Source organism: Drosophila simulans, chromosome 3R (assembly GCF_016746395.2).
Source record: "Drosophila simulans strain w501 chromosome 3R, Prin_Dsim_3.1, whole genome shotgun sequence".
NCBI lineage: Eukaryota > Metazoa > Arthropoda > Insecta > Diptera > Drosophilidae > Drosophila > Drosophila simulans.
This window is the reverse complement of record NC_052523.2, coordinates 11380445-11398297: the sequence shown is the minus strand read 5'-3', so window position 1 is coordinate 11398297 and position 17853 is coordinate 11380445. Positions and strand designations below refer to the sequence as shown.

Genomic DNA, 17853 nt, shown 5'->3' with positions numbered 1-17853 from the left:
CAACTACAGGGTATACACTGAGACAAAGTCTTGGAAAATTAAATTGGCAGACATAACACTTTCAGAAATCGTACTTTAAAACACCATTTTGATAAAGTGACTGAAATTTTTGATAAATAGACCTCTTTAGATGTCCACTTCACTTTTGACTTTCCATTGACTTTTCTCTCAGTGTAACAAGGGTAAGGACAGCTCTTATCACTAACCTTCTTCGGCGGCCTTCTCCTTCTCCTTGCGACGCTGCAGCACGACCTTCTTGAAGACAACCGCCGCGGCCTCCACTGCATTCTGCAGCTCCTGTTCGCCCAAAGTGCTGGTGTGGGTGGCCTCCTGATGAAAAATGAAATGGGGGAGCAGGATGAAAAGGTTTCACGCTTAAGCCTACTGGTCTCCGGACGCTTGATGTTCTACTCACCGCCGAGCTGTTGGGATCGCCGCCCTCCTTGTTGGCCGAGGACTCGAGGGACTTGCCATTGACCGGCTGCTCCGCTCCAGATCCTTGGCCGGATTCCCCGGTGGGCTTCTCCTCCTCATGCCCTGCGGATGCTACTGAGGCGACAGGAATTTCTGTTTTTTTCAGGCGCATGGCTAAATCAGAGTTTCTATGCATAAGCTGTTGATGGAAGGAGTAAATGTGCTGGGGCGTGCTACCTGTGGGGGCGGTTAACAGGAGGGGGTGCAAAGCGTTCATCAATCGGGTGCCGAAACAAGCGCAGCTACTCAAGGTTCTACCAGGGACCGCAAAAATTAATTAATTAATTAATTCGTTCATTAGCCGTAAATACATAGTTACTTATGCGCAGGCAATCACTACTTTGGGGAGCTGGGTTGGGGATACTTCACTTGTATTAGGTGTAAAAATTTAAGTTACTAATCACTGAATTGATGTTTATTCGTTTACGGTTTGTTGCTTTAACATATATTTGTTAAAGAAAGCGATTTGTATTTTACTGAGGAAGGGTTGTAAGATTGTCTTTGAATTTTAATAAATTTAATGGTATAACTTTTGATACATAACAGACATTGAACATATAATTTATAATTTATCAAATAAAGAGCACAGCTATAATCATTTGAAGCTAGATTTGGTTTATTTGTAGTATTGCTTAAGCGAGTGACTAAGTTTGAATAGTTTATTTTGTAGTGTGCAATGTATATTTTCTACAAAATATATTTGTACAGATAACTAACTACATAATATTGTTTTACCATCTTCGGTTTATTGTGTATATTTGCTATGTTTCTAATGACAGTGAGCGATTATTTTATGGCTTAAGTTTTGTGAATGCAAATGATAGGTGCTTGTGAAAAAACTGGTAATAATTGCGGTCCCTGGGTTCTACGGATGCGTGATCGCAGATTGCAACCATAGCTACTATCAAATGTGATGTATCCTCGGTACTTACCCTCCTCAGCTTCGCCGATTCCTGTGCGGCTGTTGCGGCGCCTCGCCTGCGGAATCTTCGAGTTGCCACGCGTTTTATCCAGGATATCCGCCAGAGGACGAGGGCTGGGTATTTTCGATATTTCCGTTTTCTTTGTGGGCTGTTCAGAGAAATATTAATTAATGTATTTTCACCTAGGTCAAAGTTTGAGGTCAACCCACCTGAGTGTCCTTTTCGGGATGCGAGAAGGATCTTCGTGTGACTGGCTTGGGTGTGGTCTTCGCTCCAGAGTCCTCGGAAACAGAGCGCATCTGCTCCGGTTTTCTTCTCTCGGCAACATGGCTATCGGTGGCACTTCCACTGCTGGTTGCACCTTCATTGCTTGAACCTTTGCCATTGGCATCCGAGACCTGTGAGAGTTGGGCCAGTTCCTCCTGCTGCATCTGCAGTTCCCTGGATTGTCGGCGCCTGATGCGATTGTGCATCAGAGGAGTACGGGGTAATGCTGCTCCGCCATAGAAGCCCTGTGGAGTGCCCATGTCGGGATAATAGCCGGGCACACCACCTGAACCGCCACTGGCACCCAGTCCCACTCCGGCTCCTCCCCCGTAACCCGAATCAGCCAGGACATTCTCGGCACTGTATATCGGTCTTTGGGAGGAGTTCTGGTAGCTTCCATCATCCGAACCATTGTTGTAGATGATACGCGGCTCGCTGCTAAATCCGGCATTATAGTTTCGCTCGTACTGCACCTCGTCGGACTCCAAGAAACTGGTGGCACTGTCGCCAAAGTAATCCACGTATTCCGGACGATTATCCAGCTCTTCAGTGACATCGGGGAACTGATGGAACTGCTGCTTGGCCTCCCCGAAAGTTCTTTCCTCCTTCAGGCAATCCTGGCGCACCAGGCGACTGGGTGATCGACCACCAGGCCGCTGCACCGCCGTTGGGATCTCCGGCAGCAATCTTCTGTTCTCCGGGTGTCCCTTGGTATTCGAGTACTCCTCGTTGCTGTGGCTGCGCACCTTGATCATCTTGGAATGCGGATCACGGGAGTGATGGATGTTCACACTCTGACTACTGGAGTACTGCTCACCTCCGCCGACGCCCCCGGTGCTGGCCACACTGCCTCCGCTTCCCAATTCGGTGCCTCCCACGGCGGGCACATGTGGCTGCGAGAGAAATTGCCGGGGATTCGGAACACTCGGGAAGAGGAAATTCTGTTTGGCCCTCGGCGAAATGGGCATGAATTTTGCAGGAGGAGTAGAGTGCACGGTGAGTGTGTTTCCACTGCTAAACGCTTCCGGATTTGGCAGAGTTTGCTGACGCATGAATTCCGGAGAACGTCGGAATTGCGGGGAAGTCTGTCGCTTTGGCGGAGATGTGGGCAGTAGCTTGACATGCTGGTCGGGATTTGGTAGAGTTGCCTGTCGTGTCATTCTGGGCTTGGGCATGGGTCCCACATCCTGCTCGTCGCTGGCCAAACTGGACGCTTGTGATTCGTAATTCAGTGGTGGTGGAGCCACTGTCGGCGGAGGTGCTCCCGTGCTAGGCAGTAACTTGGTGCGATGATAAGTGCTGGGTGGTTCTGGGAATGAGGTCTGCCTCATGAAGGGCGGATAGCGCTGCTGCTCACCCGGCGATCTTTCCGGGGAGCGACTGTAGAGCCGGTTCGGTGAAGTGGACATATATATAGCCGGAGTTGGTTGAGCTGGCAGCGTGGATTGGCGGCGCACCTGGAGCCGATGATGCGTGGGTGTAACCTCCAGTTGGGGCTGCTGTTGCTGCGGCTGCTGCTGCTGTACGTAGTTGTCGCAGTCACCCACCGTCACACCAACTCCCACTCCCATTCCGGGCATGGTGTTCATGTGGATGACGTCGTCGCTGTTATAGGCGCTCGGATAGAGCGGACTCTTCTGCAGCTGATGCGGCGATGTGGGCGCCGTTAGATTCACGGAATTGTAGTTGGCCAGATTGCCACCACTGCCGCTGAGAGCCGGGTCGTTGTTCAGGCTACTCGGAAGCGTCGACTGACGCAGGACCCTCCGTCCCAGCTGCCACTTGCTGCTGGTTGTGGGCGTGGCAGTGCCACTTCCGTAATTGATGCCGTGCGTGGGTCGCGGCTGCGGGGGCAGGTGATGCTGCTGGTGGTGCTGGTGCAGGGTGGGATAGCTGCCCGCGGATTGGGCCTCAATCAAATGCTGCTGCTGCGGATATAGGTTGTCCGCCACCGGCTGTTGTGAGTTGGGATTGTTTGGATCGTCTTCGGGATCTGTCGGGGTAAAGGAATTTCAATAAGCCGTTCTAACAAATTGAAGGATTTTTACTTTCGTCATTAGGAAGAAAAATCTTGGAATAACTAATAGGCACTTAAAACTCAGTTTAAATGCATGATTTTTGCTGTTCGCAGTCTGTTCAAAAAATTTACTTATGTAGTTGTATAATCCTTGAAGGATTCTTTCTAACATGCATATGCTCAATCAAAGTCTCAGAGCTAAGTGATAAAAGTAAAATCCAGAGTACTCACTCGATATGGTCCAAGAACGCCGGATGCTCTTCCTCAAGACGTCGCTGGTGGTCAGATGGTCGACGGCACTGCAGGATCCCAGGGCATAGGCGTCCTTCAGCCACTCGCCGCTGGCCGACTGTATCTCCCTGCAAGAGCAACAACATTGCCACTTTAGAAACCAGAAAACCTCGCCAAACATTTCCCCAACTTTCGTTGGAGACGTCAAACAGTCAACAAGTAAATCGGCGACTCAGCGGTATCACGTCTGTCTGTCCTCGCGACATTTGGCAGACTGGCTGGCTGACTTACTCAAACGAACACTGAATGCCGGATTGTCGGTGTCACAGCAGCAGCAGCAGCAACATGGAACATGAAACACCAACACACACCATGGCTTTAAGCCAAGGTGTGAGCCAACGGAAGAGTTAAAGCCAGCACAGACTGCCTTGGGTTCGCACAAACAGACAGAAATGTATTTTTGGGGAAAAACTTTGACGGTGAAACCGCAACGGAAAAGTTTGGGGCTCAGATACCAAAGAAATAATTACTTATTTAATGAATAAGACAAACTTCAACCGGAAGTTGGTCCTGCTTATGTTTAACTTTAATCTCTCGTTTGGGTTTTAAATAATATTAAAAGTTAACTTCACATGACCATACATTGCATTACACTTTAAATATCATTTTCATTAAATTTTAATAGCCGTACTGAGAAAATTATACAAACTTAACTAAAAAGGTATTTATAATTACCAAGAACTATATAATTGGAAAAGCTTTTGTACAATTTAATTAGGTTCGTGGTAAAGATAAATTTCTCTTTATTAAATTTCTGGAAACTTAATTATTTTAGTGGGATATATAACACCCACATATGTATTAAGCAAATAATTATTTATATATCACCAGAAAAGCTTTTTGGCAATGCACAAAGGGGTTTCGAGAAAAAAGCGTAATTAATAACCCATTTAATATATACAATTTAATATAATCAATGCGTGGTTGCCCAGGTACAATTATGAATATTGGTAAAATAAGAATTCAATGTCTGGCCAGAAATTCATGAAATAATTGTATTTCTTCGGCCAGACAGTGTGCTTTTGTGTCTGACTTGGGGGTGCAGTCGAAACAATTGGATAAATTCCTGCTGAGAGGCAGACGCAAATGCAGACGCCCTCAATCGAGAAAAAAGGGGCTGGGTCCATCGTGGTAGTCATCATGTGGCATTCATAATTATCCAGCAGCTGCAGCAGACGCGGCCAAATTTGGTGTGCGTCATGCGTGTTGACAGGCGTGAAATCGCTGCCACCTGTAGGCGACCCGCTGTATTCTCGGCTCGGGAAATCTACATTTACCACACGGCATTCATAAGTACACAGCAATTTGGCCTGCAGCTGCCGACGAGTTGGCCAAGATTTAATTACTCAAATGTCTGCGTGTGTGGCCTTGCCAACTCAATACGGGCATTTCTCAGCTGGGGAGTTTCTGTGTTTTTTTTTGGGGCCTGGGCTCACCCATTAACACTGAACCTTTCGTGTGTGGGTCGCCGGACTCATCAGAGGCAATTGTTATGTTGCCAAATGTTGGCGCAAACCGAGAGCTGCTGATGCTGTGGTGACACAGGGCGTATGCGCAATGTGTGGGTCGGCTCATGTTTATGCTGGGCCAAATTGGGCCAGAACACATAGTGCAGCTCATTAAACGGCCCGGGCACTTGTTGACAGTTTGCTGCTGTTGGTTGAATGAACACGTTTGGGTTTCGAGGGAACATTTGCAATCCTTCGAGCTGCCTAATTGACAAGTTATCTAATGCATCATGGTAAGCCCCTTTAGGTCACTGAAAGTTATGCCCAAAACTGTGTGCAGTTCGCCAAAAATGGAGTTAGAAAACAGGATTGCTTTACGGGGGAGGCACATGCAAATTGAATTTTTAAACGAACTTTCTGTTGACGAACACGAGTGTGCATTTAAGCCGCTCCGCATCACAAATGGGCCATCAAAAGGGCAAAACAAACACGACTAGCTGCAAACAAACCGTTTCAAATATTCAAAACTGGCAAGGCAACCGAAACGTGCACAAAAAAATCTGCCGCATCAGTTATGTGGAGTTTCAGTTGACAGCCTGTGACACCTGATGCCCACGGGTCGAAATGGAAAATAAACAAAAGAACCATTTCTATCACCTTACAATGCGAATAAACCCTTTCCTAGAAATATTTTCGACAAATGCAAGCGAGAGATTTTCGCTCTGTCCGTATGCAATTCCATACTTTGTTGATTCATCTGCACCAACAGGCTTTGGGTGACAATTTTGGCGACACAAAGCAACCGTAAGGGCATGCAAAATTAGCTTGCAACGTTGCAATTTGCAACGTATGTGCTACAAAGTCCAACGCACAAAAAGGAAGAAATGGGAAAACAATTGCCAGGGCGTAAAACCAAAGTGCAGTTTTGGGAAAGGGAACTCGACAGAATATCACCCTAAACTATAAGTATGCTTAAGGTTTCATTGCCTAATTTTAAGGAGTATACATAGTAATATCTCCTTCCTTAAAAGAAAATCTGTCAGCTTATTACACACTTATATAAAACTTAAGAAAATATCAATATTATATATTTCATTTACAATTAACATTTACAATTGAATAACTACTATTATAATGTCCTTTACAGGGTATTCCGCCACCACGTGGGACAATCATGTCCCTACAAGGACACAATGTAATGTTTTGTATTTTAGCTGGGTTTTCGTGTGCGTGAGTTGAATAGTTTGGTCGCATCCACAGAGTTTTGTGAGTTTTTAGTTGGCAATGAAAGTTGGACAGACATATAGACGGATAGAGAGAGAAGGAGAAACAGATACAGACAATGGGAGTGACAGAGGCACACTTACATTTGCTTGTGGCACACCACGCACACCCAGTCCGTGGTGCGCGATGTGAATTCGCGACAGGCTTTGCACACGCGCAACTTGCAGACGCGACAGGGGGCGCCACGGTTGGTGATGCGACCCAGTTCGGTGGTGCAGCGGGCGCAGTGGCGACTCGGGTCGCTCGTGTGTGCGTTGTGGTTGTTGTGTTGTTCGAGCTGTTGTTGTTGTTGTTGTTGACTGGGCTGCATGGTTGTCTGTTGTTGATGTGGTTGTTGTGTGGCATCGAGTGGCTGCACTCCACCAACGACCTTGGCCGCACCCTTGCGCCTCAATGCATACAATTCGGCGCGCAAGAGCCTGTTGTTGTTGAAATTCGGTTGGAGTTGTTGATGAAATTGTTGTTGGAGTCGTATGTTGTTGAAGTTGTGGTTGTAATTACAGTGACGGTTGTTGAGGTAGTTGACATGGTTTTGGAGTTGTTGTTGAATTTGTAATATGTATTTATTGGAGTGGTTTCAATTATGGGTTTCGTTGTTGCGTGTTGTTGTTTAAATTACAGGGGTTGTAGTGGTTTTGTAGTGGGTCGGTTTGGGAGGTTTTGTTTTTTGGTTCCGGGTTGATAACATAATTACATGACAGACGCATAGACAGTTTTGTTAGATTGTTGGTTAAGAAACGAAAACACGTTACAAAAAGTTAACATGACATTTTGAGACAGTCAGGCAAGGAGAGAGCGAGAGGGAAAGAGAGTGAGAGATAGAGATAGAGAAAGCGGCAAGCGTGTATGGTGGGTTTTCGGGTGTGAGTGTGTGTGAGTGCGTGATGTATGTGTAATTAAATGGAAAGAGACAAAGAATAAAAAGAGCACACAAAAACTTGTCATTAGTTGATTTAGTAGCAATTTAATCGATTTTCGAATTGAATTTTGGTTAATTTAGGTTCGTTTGATTGGTTAGGCAACATTTTCACGTGCGCAATGCATTTGTAAATTAATTAATATGATTAGCCATGAGACAATAGGTCAATTTAATTTGTTGCAGCAGGATGTGCACTAAATTTAAGCATAAAATAAACCAAAAATATGAATGCAGATACTTTTGTGGCTGTTTGACATATGGAGTTTGAGTTTTAATTGTCATCGGGAATAAGCATACAAATCGCCTAATCGTATCCCGTATTCCATATCTTCGCCTAACTAAACTTACACATAAGGTAAACAATGTATTTCAATTTGATGAATATGTTAAGTTCACTTGACTAGATTTCGTAATGTGTAAATCGAAGACGAATGATGAATTTGAAACTATTTAATTAGAATTCCAAGGACATACGCCCAACCTTACTAATTTGATTAGTTTTGAACTGGACAATGTTGCCTAATTAAATATCCCATCCCTGCATCCCAAATTATGCAAATAGCGCACATGTAGGCGAAAGTTGGCAATCCAATTAAATCGGCAATCAAACGTAAGTCGATGTCCGGTTGCCAAATTGAGTTTGAGTTCCCCCATGTCCTGCTCCAATCTCTCGGGATTTTCGGATATTTGGTGGCCCCACCACTGTTCTGTTTAAGCCGGTTGCTTAATATTAACGTCCAACTGGCAGGCGAGAGCTATAAAACATGGCCAAGACCTGCTGACACATAAAACAAACACATAGGTGCGTACAGTAGCGGCAATATGTGTATCACAAAAGGATTTGTCCAAATACATAAATAAAATCGAATTTCTTTTAAATATTATTCTGTAGTAAGTAAAATATAAAGACCATACATCAATTATAGAATGATTTATTACCGGACTTAAAAGGATTTTATTTAAATTGATTCCAGTTCCATTACTATGACCTCAGTTGTAGGCCAGTGTAATGATGTGATGTGTTGGTGAAGGAGTCACGCAGAGCGCATAAAAATCCGAAAGGACTTTGGTTTCTGCGTAACTTATGTTGCCAGCAGGCTCACTAAGAACACTTTTTAATTATAATTTTATCTGCAGTTGGGCATCGGGATTGAAGTGCGTGCAAGCTTTATTAGCGTCACAAAATCAGTAAACGACAAACAGCAACCACAGAGCCCAGTGAAGCGGCCCTCCAAGCGGCAGGAAGCGGAAACGAAACCCAAAACCGAGGCCAAGCCAAAACTGTTGCATACTCCCAGGAGCACAAACACAGCGAAAAGAGCACTAGAATGGCAAACTAACCACATGCCACAAAACCCATGGCCGGGGACATGTTTTATTGGCCTGGTTAACGCATAAAGTCTGCACCCACCGCCAAACAGCAAAGGCACGCTGGTTTTTGGCCTCACATCCCACGCCTAAGCACTGAAAAAAATGGGTAGTTTATTTCAAAGTTTTACATACAGCTTTCAAAGTTCTATGTTAGAAATGTGGCTAAATTAAGAGATTTTACTATTTTGAAATAATACCAATGATTGATTTGGACACTAAAAACCATATTATCCAGATTTCATTTAATTGAATTTTATTCCAAATTCAATGTATCTAAACATTCCCCGATGCGGTATTTGGATTACAAAATGGAATTTATCGATTTGCTTTGAAATTGTTTAAATTTGATGAATTGTATGCCGAGTTAAACTGGAATCCGTTTAAAATGTTATTTACTGCTTCGGTTTATTTATTTAAAGGACCTTCCTCTTAAAACGACATTCTGTTCGCCGTGTAGTCGTGCTCATGCTTAATGTGCCATCTGTTGGCATGTCAGGATAGCATATAGTCGAGTATGTGGATGTGAGTCGAGATGTGGCAATGGAAGTGTTCGCAGTCGCATGTTGAAGTGCTCGAGTGCTGGTGTAGTAATAGTTGTAGCTACACGACCAGCACGCCTGCGTTATGAATTAATAATCATAATAAGCCATTAGGGTGGGCAGCACGAGCGGCAGGAGCGGCAGAAACGGGCTGCCAAAAAGTGCTAACTCTAATGGCCATAAATTCACAGTGACCATGAAAGTGGTGCAAAGACCTGGATTAGCAGACAGCCTTTGTTGTGTGGCGGCGGAACAGTTTTTGGTCAGAATATGATTAAAAACCCTAACATGGCCTAAACAAATAACGTTACGCATGTTTCCCAATGTCCTGGCGCCCAAATTCTCCGCTCTGCGGGCTTATGCAAATAAGCAACTAATTAAACTGATGTAAATCAGCTGCGTCCTTCGTTTGGGATCCGGATGGGGTCCCCATTTTGGACGCTTGGACGCTTGGCCGTGTGACCTTTTGGGCCAAATCGAACACCTGGTCCAAAGGCAGGCCATCGCCTGTTTGTTTATTAGATATCAAAGGAGAGATAACATTTTCTGAGTCCTGCCGTGCCGCTTTGATGTTGCCTCGGGGCAGCAGACAACAGGCAAATAATTCGCTACTTTTCGGGATTTACTGCTAATGCAATTGGTCTGTGTTTCGGTCTGACTTCAAATGCCAAGGATTTTGTTTGGCGAAAGAAGTTCTGATTAAATTTGTGTGCACAGCAGAGGATACAATCGTTAATTTTCTTGCTAATTTGTAGATATAATTATTTTTTTTTCAAGAACGACTTAAAAACTCATATTTTAAACCCGGTAAATATAATAAGTGAATTCGCTGTTAGCGGTTTGATGTTTATTCATGGAAATTTGCATTTCCAGTTACTGGTAAACAAACCATTTCTGTGTCAGACAATATAAAAATTATTATAGCTGATTTAAATAGGGCTTTTAAAGAAATCGCCTTTGTGAATGTTCGAAATTTCAATACATAAAGTGCGCGTAATTTTTATCGTGCATTTTAGCACCTAAATTTTAACCACCAGCTAGGAAACATTAAATTGGTCAGGTATTTTAAAGCTTCGCAGCTGTTCATATTTTCACATTTCCACAAGGGAAATGATTGCCCACTCTGTCGTCTTTCCCTGTATTTTCCCCCTAGATTTCCCACTGAAATATGCCATAATTCAAACCATTCCCAACCACAGTCAACGGCACTGGTCGTTGGCAGCACCAGCTTGTCCATTAGATTTACGATTTTAATGACGGCCAGTGCTGGCGCTGATGTGCCAGAGAATGCGAATATAAATAATTACCAGGCTAAATATGATTTGTCGGGGCGTCTGGAGTGGACTGCTGGATACTGGATGCTGGCTACTGGTTCTTGGATTTCGGATGCAGGGGCAAGAGCAAGGACAATGGCCAGTAGCTAAGGCAATGGCCATCATGCCACGATGGCGTGGGTCTCGCGTTTCCGTTTCAAATTAAAACTTTTTGACAGCATTGCGGGCCAAATGAAAAAATGGATACCAAACTTGAGACAGCCGGAGGGCATGACATTTAAAATGTATCACAGGTGCTTTAATTTAAAGCATTCAGACTCGACCGGTTGAGCACCGGAAATGGCCTGCCATTTGTGCGCCTTTTAATTATGCAATGGACGACAAAATGGCGTCACTCGACGAAGCGTGTGCATGTATGTGTGGCTAAGTGCTTGAAAATGTTATTAGTTTTAATTAATTTTAAATGGCAGAGGTCTAAAACACGGTAACCGGTAACTGTCCTCATCACGCAACCGGCCAAATATAACAAATATACCTTCGTGTCTTGCCACGGGCAGCGTTTTGCACTTATGCAGTTTGTGATGCTTGTAAATTATCCCCTTTGCCAGTTGACTTTTTGGTTGCCGCCCCAAAAAACAGCTTCAAACGCACAAACGTGTTGCCGTGCCGACAAATATGGTGGGAAAATCAAATTAAATGCGAATTTTGTTGAATTTAAAGCACTCGCCACACACGTGTCGTATGCTTAATGGGCCAGGACCATAAACCTAAATAAACGTTTGCTCCCTTTCCGTCTTTTTCTGTTCGTTTTTTATTTTGCACACATGTACGAGTATGTGCTCTGTTTTGCCAAGAGATTTCAGGCATGTGGATCGCAAGCCAGTGGATACATTTTATTAAATGCTTCGCAGCACTGAAGAAGTAGTTGTAGAACTAGGTAAAGTTAAGTTTAAGATTTAATTGATGTATTACAAAAAATTATAATCTTAAGTTTTTATTCAAACCATTTCGAGAGAATATAACTTAAATTTTGATCCACTCAAAACGGAAAATTTACGGGGTATTAACCATTTGGTTGAGGACCAAACTTGTAACCCTTTCCAGTTCTTAAACTTCGATTTGACACTGATAACCGGGCAAGGGACAGACATGGGTTCCTTCGGCCCTCAGCTGGGATCCAGCATTTGCATAATTACATATCGGGCGAGACGAGGATACGGAGGATGAGGTTTCCCAGCACCCGAGTACATTGACATCTAAACAGGCGACAGACAATGGGCCATATGCGAAACTTTATTTCTGTGTTGGCCATGTCTCGAAGTTAATGGTCCTCTCCCTTTTCAGCGGTTTTCCCCCAGAGTTTACATTACCTTATGGCCCATAAGGCGACGTCCTCAGCCGGCTTAAGTGGCCATCTGAAGATGAATGATAGTGTCTAGGACCACAGGCCACGGGCAAGCCATTATGTAACCCTGTAAACCCTTTTGCTGGTAATTAAGCTAATAAGGAACTAATCACTGTTGCCTAGTGTAAATTGCCGATAAACTTATCTGCGAACCAGTTAAGCCACCGAAAGGGTACTCTGTATGTAATATATGTTTGATTGGTGTAAGCCTGAAGTATACATTTTTAAATTTTGTTTGCAGTTCAGTTTTCTTCTGTGTAGACCAGAAAACGACTTGACACAAGTCGTATGCGCAATATTCATGAGCTGAGCTGCATTACGCATACGCCAGGTGTGCAGCGACTGCCAATCCCAGATAAAATAAATGCCAGCGTGCATAATAAAGTCGCAACAGGACTCGGCATTCTTCTCAATTTCTGCATAATTCAGTAAATAAAGAGCTTAAAGAGCGATGTCGGGGGAACAAGGAACAGGGGAACATGGATGCCCCATAAATTTTGTGCCATAACAAATTTTGATTGCCGCGCATTTCGCACGCCGTTCCAGCCGCACAAAAAGACAATAAAAGAGCCATCTCCAAGATAAAACCGAGCCATGTGCTGCAAAAAATAGCTCACGGCCACAGACTACGATACACAAATAGAGCGCGGAGATGAAAGCGCCGGATTCAGATTCAGATACAGCTTTCCTGCCCGCTGGGCTGCGATGTTGTCACATTTGTCACATCTCTGACAGTTTCCAAAAGCGCTGGCCGAATGGCAAACTAGAAAACTGTGTCACTTTTTTCTGACTTTTTTCTCATTTTTTTTTCTGAATCAGCTAGAAAAGATGGAAAGGGCAAGCGCAAAGTCAAAGGAAAACCTGCGAGATTTATGGCTGAGTTTTTGGTTGGAAATCCACTTTGGTAATGGCACTGGAATTGCCGAACATTTATTACTTAATAAACGAAGCCAGAACAACTATGTGGATGGCCAAACGAAATTGAAAAAGCCCCCAAACGGGAGAGAATGAAAAACTTTGGGGTTAAGGGCTTAGGAGGGACTTTCGGCCCCCAAAATGATGTTCGAGATGTTTTTACAGCAGTTAGCTCTCGTTGTTGCGTCTTTTTACAGCGCTTAACTGAGCCATTCGTGCGTTAAATTATAGCCAAAAGTCTTTTGGGGCCTTTGGTCCATCCGCTTTTGGCTGCCTGTTGCCTGCTGCCTTGTTTTCTGTTTTCCCGAGATTTGCTCCAGTGCCAAATCAAACAAATCGTCAATTTGTACTTTCATTTACTTTCCTGCCCGCTCAACGATGAACGGCGAAAACAAATGGTGGGCTAGGGGTATGGGGATGGGGTGGAATGGGGTGGAATGAGGGGGCGATGGCGCACCGGAAATCGCACGGCTGCCATTTTAAGCACCGGCTAAATAACAGTTAATCGACGCATCACCTGTCAGCGTTGTCATCGTCGCCATGATTGTTGCCTTTGTTGCCCACTGTTTGCTGTTATTCTTGGTCTTCACCCACTGTTGACCATTGTCTGCCATTCCGTTTTGGCCAGTTGTTTATTTATTTGCTTTGGCTTTCCAGCCAGCGCGCCCTTCTCGCGAAAAAGAAATGGTGGAGGGGGGACGGAGGGAAAAAAATGTTTTTTTAATTGACATTTGGGGTGCTTAATTGGCCGGACCGTTGTCGTTGTCCTCATTGGCCAGGCCGAGCGCATAATTTAGGTTTAAATCATATTTAAATGAACCCTGCATCGAATGACTGGAAAATTTTGTAGGGAAAAGGAAACCTTAAATGTCTACAGGCCATCTAAAAAGGATACAAATATTCATAAACAGACATCGCTTCATTAAGCTGTTATAAACTTTATGCTGTAATATCATGTTTAAGAATCCCGTTTAGGAATGTTCAAAGAAGGGATCGGCCTTTGAAAATATGATACTTTCGTAAATCCCAATCAAAGGTGACCCATTTCCAGTTGGTAACTGATATTTTATCAATCTGCCGCATCAAACACAGTTATAACGTCCATTGTCGCCGCTCATTATCCTAATGAAATGCAACCATCAATCATGGCAGCTCGGACAGGATCAAAATTGTGGCCGAAAAACAAAAATGACCCATATGTGACCGGCATGGGGAATTCACTACTGGCAATCTAATAAAACACGATTTCTACGTTTCTTTTCAATAAGCAATCAAGTGACTCGCACATGGACAAATCCATCTATGGAGATTAAATGTATATGGATGGGTGTGCCTATCGAAGTTATTCTCTCCAGCAACACCGCACACACTCGTACAACATGTGTGTATAAAAAATGCCATGCATGTCGCATGTCCTGAATACCGGATAATGCTCTATGACAGCCGCGTGTTCAACGAATTTCAATATTTTCATTTATGGCCTCCGCCTCTGTTGCTCGGGTTGTTGAGTTTTTCTTTATGTTGCTGTATTTTTATTTTTTCTTTTTTTTTGGCGCATGTGCGAAAACAACAACACGGGTGAGCTGGAAAAATGGAAGCCTGCATTGTTGGCCATATTTCGTGATTAATATTTGATAAGTCCCACATGTAAACTAAACAAAATCAATATCAGGTAACTGACTCGCAGCGCGGCGGGAGTACGAAAATGGGACAATATTCAGCTCCACTCGTATGGGCAGGGCGGCAAACATCGAAATGTAGCTGGACATTGGTTAGCTTGGGGGCATATGGAAAATACTTCATTCAACCCACTCGATGTGTTAATATTCAAATCGGAACCACTGAAAGGATGTCGAAAAGCCATTGACATGGCAGTCACGTAACGTGACTTAAGTTTCGAGCTTGTTTCCAAGAATTCGACTTATTGACAGACGCGTCGAAAGTTATGAAAACATTAAAAGGAACGCCCTCCCCCCAAATGCCTGGCAAGCTTTGGGGTTTTTTCTCCTTTTGGTATGGCCAAAAAAGAAAAAAAAAGGTTCACTGCCTGGGCAAAAATTATGGTGCCCAGCAAAAGGGAAAGATGGAGAAATGTGAAATGCGAAAACGAAACAAAATTGCTAAACACTTAGGCAAATGAAGCTGCGACTGCGAACCCGGGCGCATTTTCCGGTCGAGAGCCTCGCAAAATTTGCTTCTCCTCATACAAAATTATAAATTTACGGCCGGCGTCTGCACAGAAATAAATATAAATAAAAAGAGTACAGAAATGCCCGAACTGGCCAGCTGGAATGGGTTGACTAACTTGACTCTGTAGGGCGGAGAAAAAAATGAAAAGCGCGCCTGTAAAAAGCCGCCAAAATAGTTGACTTAACACTGTCTGCTTTTCACCTAGAGACGTGCCAAAAGTGCTTTTCATTGTGGATACGATTTTAAAATTTCCAGAAAAAGGTTTGCTGACTTTTGTTTGCTTGAAGAACGATATTTGTTAGTTAGAATTATAACTTCCCTCTTTAAATTTATGTAATTTTAAAAATTCATTGTATTAAGTGACCTTTCTATTGCTTTATATAAATAACTACGCATCACGTAAGCTTTTAAGCTGAAAGACTCTTTTCAAAGAATTGCTTTCCACTGTCTCATCCGACTTGCCTCAATAAATCCTCATATTTAAGTTGTAAGTGCGAATTAACCTTCTCAAGTTGTCTATCTTCTGCGATATCAGACTCTGCGAGGAAAAACTACGACCTTTGCAACCCAGATCGCCATCAGCCACCCACCCAGCACCTCATCCACTGCTCCGTTCCCATTGGAACCCACTTCAGACGAAGTAACCGTAAATAAAGTCGAGTCGACTTCGACGTGGAGAGCTACGTGCCGCCGACGACAAATTGTACGTGCGTAAATTGGCCGCCTGCCAAAAAGGTTGTTGACTTATGGCCAAAAGCCCGCTTGCCGGCTCACAAATTTGGCCAACCAAGTGCCGTTGCCTGGCGTTACACGACGTCTTCCGTTTTTGGCCAACACTTCAGCTCACACTGCACGCCCCTCTCCCATTTACCATTTCCTCTGGGCAAGCGTGACAATGTTCAATTCATTGCCGGCCATTCAGAATTTTAAGTAATTGAAGGCAACGTACACGCTAACTAGCCAACAATTCCGTTTAATTATGTAATGTCCAGACGATTTATGACCCAGTCTTGGAAGGCAACGGGGGTAAAATGGATTTGCATTTTCACGCTTTTCATCAAATTAGTTGGCCTAACATTCAAGCTGAAAGTTTGGCTAAAAGCAAACGAATAGCTGAGCCAGCAAGTGAACTTCATATTGAGAAATATTAGAGAATTTACTAGTTGAAGTATATTAAATAATATATTAGATAAAATATGGCTCTGCTCTTATCTGCAAATGAATATCAATTAGTTCAGTTTCAGAAATAAATTAAATTCTTTAAAGGAAAATTTATAACTTTCCTGACTAAGTAATTGGTCTAACATTACATCGATATTTGCTCAATAAAGTGCACACATGGAAATTTATTTCGCTTGCCCTAAAAATACGAATAAAATCACGCTCATAAATTGTAATTTATGTTGGAAAGGTCTGAGGCTCTGGACCTTTTCCACCTCTTTTTAATCTCGGTCAAACTCTAAATCCGGCGAACTCCATTGGTGGCTCTGTGGTTTGACTTGGGTGGGCGTTGTAGCCGGCTTTTATATTTATACGATTGTTGTTTGTGTTTGTACCTAACATATATCGCTGGAGTAGTTGGCTGTTAATTCCGCACATGCGGCGCACAAAGCGCTTTTCGTTTTTGGTTTATGTCTCTACATTGGCCGGCTATAAAATTTATGACAACCAACTTAATTCAATTTCAGCCATGTGTCAATCAACGGCTGCATTTAAGTGGAAAGTTATGTGCAGCCAATCGAAGTCTGGGCAGTGTGTGCCATTTTGTTTTGACACATTTTTAAAAGCCAACATATACAACAATGGCTTTGTAAAAATGCCGTGCGCAGCTAAAATTGATTTTTAATTATTTACAACGAAACTAATTTCAACGGAGACTTTGAAACAAATGAATTTTACTTGTTCACAAGCTGTGTGTGGGCCACAAGAAATAGAATCGATTTTGAAAGGCCATTTGACTTAACCTCTTCATATTTCCCATGTGTAACTCGATATGTCAGTTCATCATTGTCAATCGAGGAACATTTAATTAAAGGCGATGTCAATCCAGAGTCGAACAGTAAATTATCTGGCCCCTGTCAACCATAATTGAGCGCTGAGCTGCACCTGTTGAGGCCAATTTTCAATCGGGCAACAGTTTTGGCCAACAGACAGCCAACCTGACCCACTCGTGTCAAAGGCTTCTCAGAATACCAGAGCATGTGATTCCAGAGCTCCGATGCCAAAGGCCGTACATCACGGTGCAACAGGCAAATCAAGTATCCGCACCGTGCGCCCCATGTGGCTCGAGGAACGTGCTCGGGTTCGTGATCTCGGACGGCTGAATGCTGGGCATTAAAAATTGATTGTGATGGAAATGACAAAGGCACATTCAGCCCACTACTACACGTGCAGAAAGAAATAACATTCACACATGTTCTGGTCCAATGAATTTAATCTATTTCGAATGGAACTTAGAGCTTAGATATTAAAAGTTACTTGTTACAGAAAAGACTTATACCACTCGAATAGCTTGTTTTGAAAATGTAAGATGTAG

The 17853-nt window shown here is 43.5% G+C and overlaps 1 protein-coding gene across 7 annotated transcripts in view; it reads right to left on the bottom strand.

Annotated features, from left to right (window-relative positions):
* The window catches only part of LOC6728055 (synaptotagmin-like protein 4), a 55096-nt gene that overhangs the window by 17134 nt on the left and 20109 nt on the right, over positions 1 to 17853 (bottom strand). For 2 of the 7 annotated variants that reach the window (XM_039294807.1, XM_039294810.2), the window contains exons 2-7: positions 6788 to 7123; positions 3913 to 4040; positions 1607 to 3657; positions 1407 to 1545; positions 416 to 651; positions 207 to 330 (exon numbers count right to left, since the gene is read on the bottom strand). In XM_039294807.1, coding sequence (XP_039150741.1) covers positions 207 to 330; positions 416 to 651; positions 1407 to 1545; positions 1607 to 3657; positions 3913 to 4040; positions 6788 to 7123 — 3014 coding nt within the window. The remainder of the gene's footprint in view (positions 1 to 206; positions 331 to 415; positions 652 to 1406; positions 1546 to 1606; positions 3658 to 3912; positions 4041 to 6787; positions 7124 to 17853) is intronic. The other 5 variants (XM_016176714.2, XM_039294811.2, XM_039294808.1 and 2 more) reach the window with 3 other exon arrangements.